The sequence below is a fragment of the Anopheles funestus genome, chromosome X, assembly GCF_943734845.2.
Source record: "Anopheles funestus chromosome X, idAnoFuneDA-416_04, whole genome shotgun sequence".
NCBI classification, from domain to species: Eukaryota; Metazoa; Arthropoda; class Insecta; order Diptera; family Culicidae; genus Anopheles; species Anopheles funestus.
In genome coordinates this window covers 12,256,426-12,269,499 of record NC_064597.1, presented here as the reverse complement: position 1 = coordinate 12,269,499, position 13,074 = coordinate 12,256,426, and the positions used below count along the sequence as shown (strand labels likewise).

The 13,074-nt window shown below is 43.6% G+C and overlaps 1 protein-coding gene across 1 annotated transcript in view; it reads right to left on the bottom strand.

Annotated features, from left to right (window-relative positions):
- Positions 1-2,070: 2,070 nt before the first annotated feature.
- Positions 2,071-13,074, bottom strand: part of LOC125770806 (serine/threonine-protein kinase 32A) — a 59,305-nt gene continuing 48,301 nt past the window's right edge. The window contains exons 8-10 of the mRNA XM_049440837.1: positions 5,629-5,754; positions 4,528-4,709; positions 2,071-3,836 (exon numbers count right to left, since the gene is read on the bottom strand). Coding sequence (XP_049296794.1) covers positions 3,213-3,836; positions 4,528-4,709; positions 5,629-5,754 — 932 coding nt within the window. The 3' untranslated portion in view covers positions 2,071-3,212. The remainder of the gene's footprint in view (positions 3,837-4,527; positions 4,710-5,628; positions 5,755-13,074) is intronic.

Genomic DNA, 13,074 nt, shown 5'->3' with positions numbered 1-13,074 from the left:
TTCAGTAATCTTTGATTAGAGCACAGCCGGCGCACCCAATCATCCTCCGGGCATCAGGGTGACTGTCCTGTTTGCTTATCTGTAGTTCTAATTTGAGTGCTCGGCAAACTTCCACCGAACACCGAACAAGGAGTTTCCAATGTAATGAAAACACACACACACACACATAGACACCGTTGAATAGGGGTTAGGTATCACGATGGAATTAAAGCATTAGCAGCATTGATTGATCCTTGACCTGAGGGCTATATAAGTTTACACGCGCTGCTATCATCACCTTTAACCGCCGGGTACAAACACACCCACACACCCCACCGTCTTACCATTCGCGGTGAACGATTAGCAGGGTCCAATGCCGCACCCTGCTTTTGACACGAGCAAAACATTATCCGGTAGCTTCAACCATAAATGCACCTGATTGAGCGTTGGTGTTGGTGTTTCAAACTGTCTATCTAATAGGAGGGGAAAGGGAGGGGTTGGGGGGGATTGTTATGGTTGGCAAATTGAAATAAATCGCCAGTGAAACTGTTTGCTCACCCTTTTTTTTCTTTTTCGCCTGACGTGCAACAGTTGCACATACAAGCGAGGAAACGTGCGGAACGTATTGATTAAAACATTGCATACATGCGGGCGCTCGCACACGCCTGTTAGGGCGATAAAATAAGCGTGGCGGTGTGAAGCGCGTGTGAAATGGTTTTACGGATGTGCAAAAGTGCAACAAGGTGGAATAAGTTTCTTTCGTTTCTTTCGCAGTGCAGTTGTGTGTGTTTTCTCTATCTCTCTCTCTCCTTCTGGCAGCATTCTCATCGCACACGGTACATCCTTTTTTTACTAGCGTCAGTTCAAAGCTAAACGTTAGCTTATCTAGGGGTATGAAAATCAATTTAAAAGATGATCAAAAACACCGTGGCACACTCTTGTGGTGAGCAGGTGCTCAACTGATCCTTTGGCGAGTTTCGCCGATAGTTTACGCGATTTGAAACTTAGCACAGTACCATGCATCGATAGTGGTAAAGCCATTTCTTTCCACTAGCAGACACGTTGGTATAACGAGGCGTTTACCGGACCACGATACGTATGCAAAAATAGCAGTTCAATCGGAAAGGTAAAAACCACAACAAAGGGGCCTTACGGAGCCGATCGAGTGGCAGTATAATCCACACGATTTCAATACAACTGACTGCTTTATACCAGTGCTGTATCGGTATGTAACCAATAGTGTAGGTCAGACACTGGTACAATGGGCAAGCTTGTTGCGTATTTTAAACGGGGTTTTTCAATTAATTCACTTCTACCAGTAGTTTTCGTTATCGAACGGTATCGTTTACACAAGTTTGGTTGAAAAATTCACTTTAAAGGAAAATGCATTGCAGTGTGCCCTGCATGGAGCGGCATCAAATTTTCCCCAACCACTTCAATAGTCTAGCGAGTGTGCACAGGATTGCATACCATCCGGGCGCAACTTTGTCACAAAACTATTCTGCATGTGATGTCTGCAGCAAAAGCGTTAAAGTGCAGTACAAGGTGCAGCCAATAGGGAGATATGTATAAGACATGAAGTCAGGAAAAAAGTCAAGTAGATCGCTTACGGCATAGCAGCGTGTAAAAAAGGGGCTTAAACACACCATTACCTATTCGGTTACGAAGATGCATACTGATGGTTGTTACACGTGCAGAAAGTACATCAACAAGCGTACACAAAATGTTGTAAAAAAAAACACATACACGTTTACCAGCAAAGACTTGTATTGTAAGGGAACAACCTTAACGCTAGTGCTCTATTCTTGGTAGTAAACTGCAAAAAAAAGGAAGAGGTCGAGCCGTAACGGATCGAAACATTAGAATGATGTAGCAAAACTTTCAACCTTGTTGCACGTAACATGAACATACTTACCCATATTACCCGCGTTCCTTTATTTCCCCTTTTATAATGAGTTTCGTTACAAGCACAACGGTGGTAACGGCGTCACCAAGCCTGCGTTCATAAATAATCGTGTGTTTTTGTTGTTTGCTCTGTGGTTGAGTGGATGCGTGTATGAAATCTATATATATTTTTTTTAATCTTCCAAGTTGTTTCATTAAATTTTTCCTTTATTTTCACAGCGTTTCACAAACTAACATATACATTCTACTTCGTTTTTGCACTGCTAAATTCAAATTGCGCTCGGTGCGGGTGCTTTGCGATTGTACGAACGTGTGTGTCGCCTGGAAGGTAGGCAGCTATGCGGCCACCAGTCTGACGACTGGGTGATTTATTCGATTGGTAAATAAGCACGGGGAGCGTAAAATCGTTCTAGAGGATGCCTGCACAGGGGCGAATGTGTGTGGTTTGAGGGAGGAAAAAGGGGGGAGAGGGGTAGGATGCACCTACCGACATACAGCTGGCCACCATTTGGCATTCGGCAAGCCGTTAAGCGTACTTCAGTGTGATAAATTACCCATTCGGGTGGGTTAAAAACTAATACAGCGCTGCTTGGTTGATTGCATACTTCTCAGGCGTAAAAAGTGTTCCTTTCTTCGTTACAGAAACAATGGGCTTCTTCCATTGTTAAGGGGTTTTATACCTTAACAAACGCGAGTTTAAATGCCAGCTTTAAGGGCTAATTTCACCCTAATCGTTATGTGCGTTTGTGCAAGTAATGAAGTAAAAAAAAACGTAATGCGCCTAAGGGGTATGCAATCCACCGAGCAAAATCGTCTTACTGGAAATTGACTAGCGGTTTCGCATGGTTTATTAGACCCTTTCTTTTTTTTTTCTTCTTCGCGCTAAGTAAGCATAAACAGATGAGAACCGGATAGACAAAAACGTAAAGAAAACCAATCGCCTGTTACACACGGGATGTGGACCGGTAAGGATCATACCTTTAGCGCGAGTATGAGCAGCACCTTTGTGTTTTGCTTACGAGCTAAATGCAAGGTTGCAGTTTAATGTGAATGTTTACACACCCATCCTGCCTGTTTCGGTGTCGGTTGATAAATGATTGCCTCCGGTGCTAAATATACCCACGGTGATGTAGCTTCACGCTTCTGCTGCGTAGACACGGTGTGTGTGTGAGTGAAGCGTGCGCGTGTGCGTAGTTTCGAGCGGTGGGGATGTCAGTCTCTTCCTGCGGTGGTGGCATCGGGTATACCGCTGGTGTATCACAAGCCAGACGAGCCCGTGCGGCTCAGATAATGTGGCAGGATTCGCCCGATCCGGGGATCAGGTGCTGCTAGATGCTGCTCTTCGGCGATGGTGTTCGGTCGATGTAGTCGATTGTATCGGTGGTGGAACCGGACCGGGTGGTGCCGGGCACCGGTACCGGTGTGGACGCAATCGGATCGGCCGAGCGTGAAATGGCCGGCGGTCCGGTTGCTGGTGCGACGGCACAGACACCGGACGTCTGTTCGGCACGTTCACTGATCGTCGGTAAACCACGGTCGACCTGTACGCCCGGGCTCGAAACGTGCGAGTTTGCCATCGCCTGATCAAGCTCCTGTTGCCATTCGGACTCTTTCGCTTCCATCGCCTTACGTTTGAGCTCCTTGTAGCGGTTGTAGACGAGAAACTCCTTCAGCAGCTGCGTATCGAGCTGGCTGTGCAGCTGGTCGTTGTTTTCCTTGTGCACCGACCGCTGCTTCGCCAGGCGCTTTTTCTTCTTGTGCAGCGGTTTTGTCTCGACGATCATCTCCTCCAGCTCCAGGCTTGGATCACAGTTCAGGTGATCCTTCGAAGGCTTGAACGGTGGGTTGGTACGCTTGGCGAGCACACGCTCGAAGTCTGTACCACGCAACAGCTTCGTTAGATGAAGCTCCTTTAGGGTGCTGATACGCGCACCCGGATGCACATTCAGCAACTGTATTATGAAGATGAACACGAAAATACGATATTCAAGAAAAAAATATTGACAAAAATTTGTTTCAAGTCCCTTACGGGGTTTTTGGTCCTATATTGGCAAGACGTTTATATCGTTGCCACCAAATTTTGGCCGTAAGTCATGAATTTTTGACAGCGCTCAACAAATTTTGTCTGTAAAGCATCAATTTTGATAGAGCGCACCAATTTTTGACTCTAAGGCATCAATTTTTGACTCTAAGTCACATATTTTTGTCCCTTATGCATCTATTTTTGACACGAAATAAAAAAAGACCAATTCACTGTCTTACCGGAGAATTAAGGACTATTGATTTATAACAGTGAAATTACGTTAAAATTAACGAAATAATTATCTTCAAAAATAAATAATTTTCTGATCTGTTTTTCTCGTTCAATCATACATGCTTCATCATGTTTCTTGTTTTCAAGCTTTCAACACGCTAACTATAAACCAAATAATGAAGCAAACTGGTTGTCATGTGTCAAAATTTAATGACTTAGAGTCAAAAAATGGTGCGTTCTAGTCAAACATTGATGCTTTACAGACAAAATTTGTTGAGTGCTGTCAAAAATAGGTGCCTTTGAGACAAAAATTGGTTACTTAGGACTAAAAATTTGGTGGCAACGGCTGTATCTCGTGCTGAGGCACTTTCCGCCCCCCAAAAACTCACCTTGGAAAGCAGATCGACGAAGTTGTCACTCCAGTGGCGGGGATAGTGCGGTTGTGTGTTGAGTATGTTTTTCACCTCGGCGAGCGGTGTCGACGAGTGGACGACAAAGGGTCGGCCACCACTCCGCAACTCGTATGCGACCACACCAAGACTCCACCAGTCGACCGGATAGCTGTAGCCGGCTGCATTAAGTTCAAACGACGAAAAAAAAACACGGAAACACAGAATCATTACTTTCGAGTGGCGTTTTGGAGTGGCAAGGGATGACCGAAGGAAGGAGTCGTGGACGGGGTTTGAAGCGCTAGGTTAGAGGATACTTGACCCTTGGTAGATGGGACGCGTAATTGGTGGACGCCTGCAACTGCTGCAATTTTTCCCTTCGCGCCTGAAAGGTATGCACAACCGGCACACATCGTTCAAACAACCTTAAAAGAGCTGTCTGGATGAAATTGTTTTACTACGTTAAGAAATAATTCCCTTTTAAAGACTTCGCACGCGTACCCGGGTATGGTTAGTTCTGACCTCGCGTACTGATTTATTCGTTCAATTCTATTTGACCAAGCCGGGTCGTGAAGCGCACCGTACGTTCGACGTTTCAATTTAATGATGTGGAATAATTTAATGGTTTATTGGCACACATTTTCATGTGCTTTCTCCCGCTTCCCCTACATTCCATCACGTTAGGATTCGAATGGGAGATTTTCCCTTGTCAGCGGGAAATGAGAAGTGGTTCTTGCGGTATGGGTTGAGCTGATTTTTATTTTGTTTTTAAACGCATGTTTGCATCCCTTGCGGGAAAAAGGTTTACCAAACCGATTTTTCTTTCTTTCTCTACTTCTCTCTCTCTCTCTCTCTCTCTCTCTCTCTGTTGCACTACTTGTGTTGGTGGTTTGCTAATGTTTGTGCTAACGGAACGCTTCATCATCATGATGAAAAATTAGTGTTGATGAAATGACAGTGAGACTTTTATTATTAATTGCGTTGCATTATAAACGCTTCGGGAAATGGATTTGGGAATGAGTTGCATGTATTGAGTGAGGATTTTTTTTTGTTGCTCCAGATTTGGTATATTAAATCGTTTCTAATCCGCTCAAAACTTACCGATTTCCTCTAAGGCACACATAAATACTTCTGGAGCCATGTACGGTTTGGTGCCGGACATGCTGCAGGCGAGCCCGTCCGGCGGTAGACGGGTTGCTATGTTGAAGTCGGTCAGATGCGCATGGCCTACCCAGGACGATGGTGGTGAAAATGGAAGAAATGAATTTAAAGGCGTAATTAGAAATCTCGCACTTGCACACTTTGTTTGTTGCATGATATTACGGCGAAGAACAGAGGCATCATATACGGTCGAAGAGCAACAAAAGAAAAATAATGTCTTCCGCACTGGTATTTGACCGGTCTTTGATGTTTTCCAGTTGACGGCGCAGGAATAACAATCTCTACAGAGTAGTGATGGGCAGGTTCGGCCTGAACTCAACGGAGTCGGAGCCATCCATAAGTGACCCAAATCGGTTTGGGTCGACCCGTAGATACAAGTAGGTCCAGTAGGTCCAGTACCATAACTGACTCCGAGTCGTGGGTGCAGCGAGTTCGGATCGGACTCGGGTCGAAGTAGGTTCAGTAGGTTCAGTAGGTGCAAGCTACCATAAGTGACTCCAACCCGTGTGTGCAGCGAGTTCGGATCGTACTCAGGTCGAAGTAGTTTCCGTAGGTCCAGTAGGTCCAAGGTACCAAAAACTACTCCGAGCCGTGGGTACAGCGAGTTCGGGTCGTACTCGGGTCAAAGTAGATTCAGTAGGTGCAAGCTAAGCGACTTCGATCCATGGACGGAGCGAGTTCGGATTGGACTCCGGTCGAAGTAGGTTCAGCAGGTCCAGTAGGTGCAAGCTACTATAAGCGACTTCGATCCATGGATGGAGCGAGTTCCGATCGGACTCGGGTAGAAGTAGGTTCAGTAGGTCCAGTAGGTGCAAGCTACCATAAGCGACTTCGGTCCATGGACGGAGCGAGTTCGGAACGGACTCCGGTCGAAGTAGGTTCAGTATGTGCAAGCTATCATAAGCGACTCCGAGTTCGGATCGGACTAGGTTCGAAGTAGGTTCAGTAGGTGCAAGCTACCATAAACTACTCCGAGCCGTGGGTGCAGCGAGTTCGGATCGAACTCGGATCGAAGTAGATTCCGTAGGTCCAGTAGGTGCAAGCTACCATAAACTACTCCGAGCCGTGGATACAGCGAATTTGGGTCGGATTTGAGCCGAAGGAGGTTAAGTAGGTCCAGTAGGTGCAAGCTACCATAAGCGACTCCGTGCCGTGGGTGCAGCGAGTTCGGATCGGACTCGGGTCAGGTTCAGTAGGGACAGTAAGTGTAAGTTACCATAAGCGACTCTGACCCGTTGGAGGAACGAGTTCGGATCGGAACTACTGAACTTGCTTATATTTGCGGATCTGCCTGAACCCGCTGGACCCACGTCTTGGAATTGATTCCGAATCTGCTACATCCGATTCCGGATCGTCTCGTGAAATGAATCCTATGCCCCATCATTAGTACGGAATTGGATCCGGTTCCGGAACCGTTTAGTTCGAGATGATTCCGAATCTGCTGCAACTGACTCCGCGTCGAGCCATGAAATGAATCGCATGACCCATCACTACTACAGAGTGATTGCCGTTCTATTCCAAACGACAAGCACAACCGATCGATCGTGTCCAGCGTTTCGTCGTTTGCCTAGCAAGTTTGTGTTCTTGTATTTTTTTTTTGTTCATCGTCTGCGACCTTTAACAGGTTTTTTACGCACCAAGCAATCTAGTGGTTGGTTTTAAGTTTTTCTTTTTTTTTCGTGTGTACCACCCTGGCCTTTTCTGCCGAAGCGTAAACATGAAACGTGTCACGTGTCTTATCTCCGCTCGGTGTCGTCTGCAGGAGAACACTTGCACGAGCAAGGTACACTTCAAACGTGCCAAAGATTATGACATGAAATGGCAAGCCGTTTGAGCGCCCGGTTTGGTACCATTACTCGTTTCGATGCGGAGAGGTTCCGTTTTTTGTTGTTGCTGTTGCTGCAAGCAGCTTTTCTTGTTTATGCAGGTGTAGTTTGGTGGAGTTTTTTTTTGAACGATTGAGAAACACTGCAATCAGTGTTAGAGGCGGAACATAAATCAACTACTAACGCTTGAAATATTCTTTGTGAGTAAGTGAATTAAAATTTTAAATGAATTTTTCTTGTTACACTAATGAAATATTTAGCGAAACATAAAACCACTATTGGTAGACATTTTGTTGGAGAAAAGTAAAAAAAAAGGCGAATGCTTTTAATTACGTTTTAGCAAAATTACATTAGATATTCATATATGGTGCGTGGTACGGGAATGTGAAACAAGCTTTCTTCATCCACAAACATCATCGTGTGGGGCTGGCATGAAGACACCAAGACCACGGCGACAAGCCGAGCTATAAAAAAAAGGATCAAAATGCGTTAAAGTTAAGGATTTCAGCACTTTCTTCAACCCAATCCATTCGAAGCTACCCCCCCGTACGGGGAGTTCCCCCCCCCCCCCCCCTACGTCAATTGGCCTCATGTGGTTCGGCACGCGTAAAAAACCATGGACATCTTTGGAAAGGGGTTCGGAATAAAAAATTTAAAACCACCTTCCCCAAATGCCAGTCGGTCGCGTCGTTCACAAGCTGGAGCTGAGTTCTGGCCGCAAAAGGGTCTTTTCCATTTTTTCCTTTCTCGTTTGTTTCTCGCCACGTTGCACGTTAGTAAAAATGGGCTTGCTTGTATGTATGGCAAAAGCATGGTTTCTATCAGCCCCGGTAATCGAGCCCATCCATTGGACCATCTGCAAAAGATTAGAATTTGGCGAAGATGCGACCCGGTGGCGTTGTGGAGATTGGGTACCGTTCCTTCCTAATTCTATCGGTTAGGCTGGTATGTTTTGTTTTTTGCTTTATTTTATTTTGTTTGGTTAACTTCATCCTTCCGATATCCGTTACGCTCGAGTGTGCGATAAGCGGGGCGATGATGGGATTCCCCCCTTTTCCCCCTGAGTTCATTCCCCTTGGGTGTACGGGGGGTCATGGGTCCAAAAGGCGAAGGGAATTTTCTGCGGCGTTTATTTCCTAATTTTATGACTCTCCTGGTGGAAATGCCTGGTGACAGGATGCGCAAGAACCAGGCACAGGAAATAAAATTTCAAGAAGCATTCCCCGGAAGGAGTACGGGAATGGTTGACTCCCATCTTTTTTTTTTTGTTGCACATCCCCAAAAACTTTAAGCAGCGTGAAGCATTGCCAGCGTGCTTTTGTTTTCACGGACGTTCACGATGCTTTCTACACGATCTAGTGGAATATGGGAGAAGAGGAAGAAGAAGAAGAAAAACCTCCCCAACAAAATGGGCGGTTAAAATCGGGAAATGCCCCAAAATCAACGGATTAAGGTGAATCTTCGTTGCGTAAACGGTGGCACCACGAATCACGAACCGGAACCGTTTCGGAATGTTTCACCGTACGGAAGAAGTAGCAACAACAACAACAAAAAAAACTCCCTAAAAACACACACACAAACATAAACTTATTCATTTCTCGTTTTGCTGGTTCGCGTCTGTTTCGTTGAGCCTTATGACAAGGGATTGGCTTTTGTCGTTTCCTGTTTTGCTTGTTATTTTCTTATTTTTTTTTTTTTGCTTTACTTTGGTAGGCCAAAGAAGCCAAGAAAAGACACACCGTCAATGGATGGTTTGATGGATCAGGGTTGAATAAAAAAAAAGGGATGCCGGAAGCGATTGGCAGAAGCCGGTTGGTTTGCCGGAAGCGTGAGATGAGACGTTAGCAACACGCTAGGGAATAATAAACGGAAAAATATCTCCTTTATTACTGTCGTTTGCCATTTGCCGGAACGGCATACAAGCAAGATGGTGCCCGCGCTGGTGGGGGTAACCGTTGCCGTTTTTTTGCAGCCAATTGAAACCGGAAGTTCCAGCAACCGGCACATGGGATGGATGCCGTACGTGATCGTCACACACCGGTTGAAGGATGACACCCCGGTCGATGGCTGTGTGGACGTGCCATGATTGCCGAACGCTTTCGATAAATGGGCGCGAGCTCATGGGGACGGTGGAAAAGGGGGGGGGGGGGGGGAGGGGAGGGGTGCATTTCGTCCATTGTGCGTGAAAAAAAATGGGGAAACTCGGTTTTTTTTTTGAAAACGAAACCAACAGCCATTTAAGTCCCCATTCAACACATCTCTTCAAACTGGGTTTGTAGTGCAAAAAAAAAAATGAGGGCCTCCTGTTACCGGTTGTGGGAAGAAGTTTTTTAAGGGCCCCATGAGGGAGGGGGTAGGGTAACACATTAGGAAATATTTGTATGTTAATAAGGGTCACTGGGGGCACCACAGCACGAAAAGGGGATGGTTAATAGTTTATAACACTCTTTTTTTTTGTTGGTCCTCTGAAGCGCTTTGAAGTGTTAGAAGGGTTTGTAGAGTGTTTAAGGAATTCATTTAAATAAGTGAATAACTGCAAAATCGAAACGATTTGCTATCGTTATTGAAAGGATTATATAAATCGATAGCAAAGCAATGTGTTCTAATTTAATTATTTGTAATAATTTATGCTTTGGAGTACATTTAAAGAATATTAAAAAAAGAGTAAATGAAAGATACTTTTTTTTAACATTAAACATTAATATATTCGTCCACAAGAATATTGTTCCAATAAAGGACCCTTCGATCCAAAATAATCATGTCCCGTTTCCACTAAACACCAGCCGCTGTTGCATGAGCGGCTTCTGGAGAAAGTTTGTTTTTTTTTTTGTTTGATTTATCTTAATTTTTACTATTAAATTAAGTTCTTTTTATAACAAAAGGAAACACTTTTTAACGATGACGCCTGTCGCTCGCGTGACTCACTGCTTATCCGCCTGTCTATAAAAAAAGTTAGCCAAACAAAAGTGAGGTGGTCTATGAAACTTGAAACATGAAGCTTACAGTTGTTTATAAAATGAAGTACTATTAAAGGAATAAAGAAGTGTGTTGAATTTAATTACAGTCTATTCTGGAGTTTTGACGAAGGTTGAACGGCTGTTTTTGTTTCGTAGTTCACAGTAGTAAAACAAAACTATTCATAACAGAGCTTTCGTATAATTGACGCGAGGTGATACCAAGGTGATGAAATTAGGTGTGATAAAATGTTTGCCAAACATTTTTTTTTCTTCAAACAATTTATTTTTCTTCGCGTTGTTTACCAAACAGAAATTTGACAGTTCGCCATACGATTTGACGTTACTCACTTACTGTCTGGTCTATCAAAAAAGTTTGTCAAACAAAGTTAAGGTGGTCTATGAAAAAAGTTTGCCAAACAAATTTTGAGCTGTCAAAATTAAAGCTTTTTGTTGTTTACAAATTAAAGCTTTTTGTTGTTTGTTGTTGTTTCGAAAAAAAATCGAACGATTATAATATTAAAAATATAAAGAAGAGTGTTCAATCTAATTACAACCCATTCTGGAGGTTTCTACGAATATTTTTGATTCGATAGCCCTAGTTTTAACACAACGGCTATGAAAAACAAAACTATTCATTATAGAGCTTTCGTATAATTGAAGCAAGGCGTAACCAAGGTGATGAAACAAGGTGTGACAAAAAGTTTGCCTAACAAATTATTTTGTTTGCAGTAGTTTGCCAAACAGAAATTTTACAGTCCCGCATACGATTTGACGTTAAAAGTTTGCCATACCAGACGTTAGCTACTCGCTCCTACGATTTGCTCTCTGAGCTTCATCCATATTCCACCCTCCAGTCTCCTGTCATTTCCCGTTTATACCCGTATCCGTTTCTCGATTGTCAAATCCCAAGCTACAGTTGAGACTTGCGATTAAACTTCCTCAGCGTCTCAAATTTCTCAAAAAGCGTCTCAAAACCAAAGTCTCCATGGCTGTTTGAGATTTTCTTCAAATTTGATTGCACAAACAATCACTCATTGCGGTCATGTATTTCATGTAATTATAATCTTTGTTTAAAGGTGTTTTTTGATCTCTTCAAATATGTTGAAAAGAAAAGAATGTAAATAAATTAAAATTATTGTGAATTTTAATGCTTCAGCATGTATTTACATTAACAATAGCACACAAAAAGTGTGCTTGCACTGAAAACAAAACCACAAACAAAAATATGCTTTGTTTCCATTCTGAAAAGCTGAGTCATAGGAACCGTCAAAAAGATTCCTGAAAAATTGTCTAAAAAAGTTTTTGAGGTTTTTTTTCGATGGGCCAGATTTTCCTCAAAATGTAAATCCCATAAAATCACGCTTGAGTTCCTGAGGTTTTGAGTTCTGAGAAAATCCTCAAACGTCGTTGCTCCGCGTCTCCAACAAATATATTAATAAATTAAAGAAATGCGCCTAAAGGTATGCAATGTAAGTTACTATTTGCATCACCTTACAGTTAAATATTGAGTTGTTTTTTATCGTCCCCTTTACCATTGCTGAAAGGGAATAAAATGAGATTACTTTTGGTGTGTTTTTCTTTTTCGGAGTACGAGTCAATGTTCATCGCATAACAGGGAAATTTTTCACGCTCCAATAAAAAAGAAGGAAAACCTTTCATCTTTCCGTTCCCTTTACGGAAAAAGGGTTAAATTAAACGATTCCACAAAGAAGGACAATCTGCTTTATAATAAATTGCTTCACTCTTCACCATCCGTTTCCGTGCCATAGTGTCATCCTGCTTAAGTGTGTAACGCCAACCAGCAAAACCACAAAGGACAAACCAGAAATGGCAGTAGTAATGGTAAGAAAAAAAAGACAAAAAAAGACAAAAAACTAAGACTGTTTAATGAAATCACGTCCTCAAGCACAGCCGATCGTGGCCGATGGGAACCCATCACCCATCATCATCATCATCATCGGTCGAGTCGACATATACGGCTTCCGCAAAAAGAAAAAAAAAAACAAAAAAAGCTAACCGCATACGCATACCGCCTCGTTTTGAAGTGTGCAATTCGAAAAATAATCATCTCATCGCATCGAACGGGGAAAACCGATTTCCGGATGGTTTCGTTCGCACGAACGAATGACGTGACTCACTCACAGTCTCTTGTGTTCTCGGCGGCGTTGTTCCGGCTTGGTTGACTCGACCAGCCGTCCGACCCAGTCCAAAACCAACGCATGCAAACACCGTAACTGATCTGTGGCGGCACAAGCAAAAAAAAAAGAGAAAAGGCAAGGGTTTGAGGCAACCGTCAATTGATTGGAAAATTGGATCCAATCGAACAGGAAGCTATTATTGGAAAGGTTTGCCCGCTTCTTTAGGGCTCCTATCGGGCGGCGTGGAGGGTGCGTATCTGTATATCTGGTCCGGTTCCAGATTCTTGTCTGCTTTCTGGCGAAAAGCCTGTTCCGCAACCGAACGATTCTTGGAATTGTGGTTAAAAACGAAAAAGGACCCTTTGTTGCTAGTGTTTTTTGGTTCCGTGGATGTAATTTTTTTCTTTTTTTTTCCTCCCCCCACCCCCTCTTTCGGAGTGTATTTTTCCTTTCGATGACGAGCAG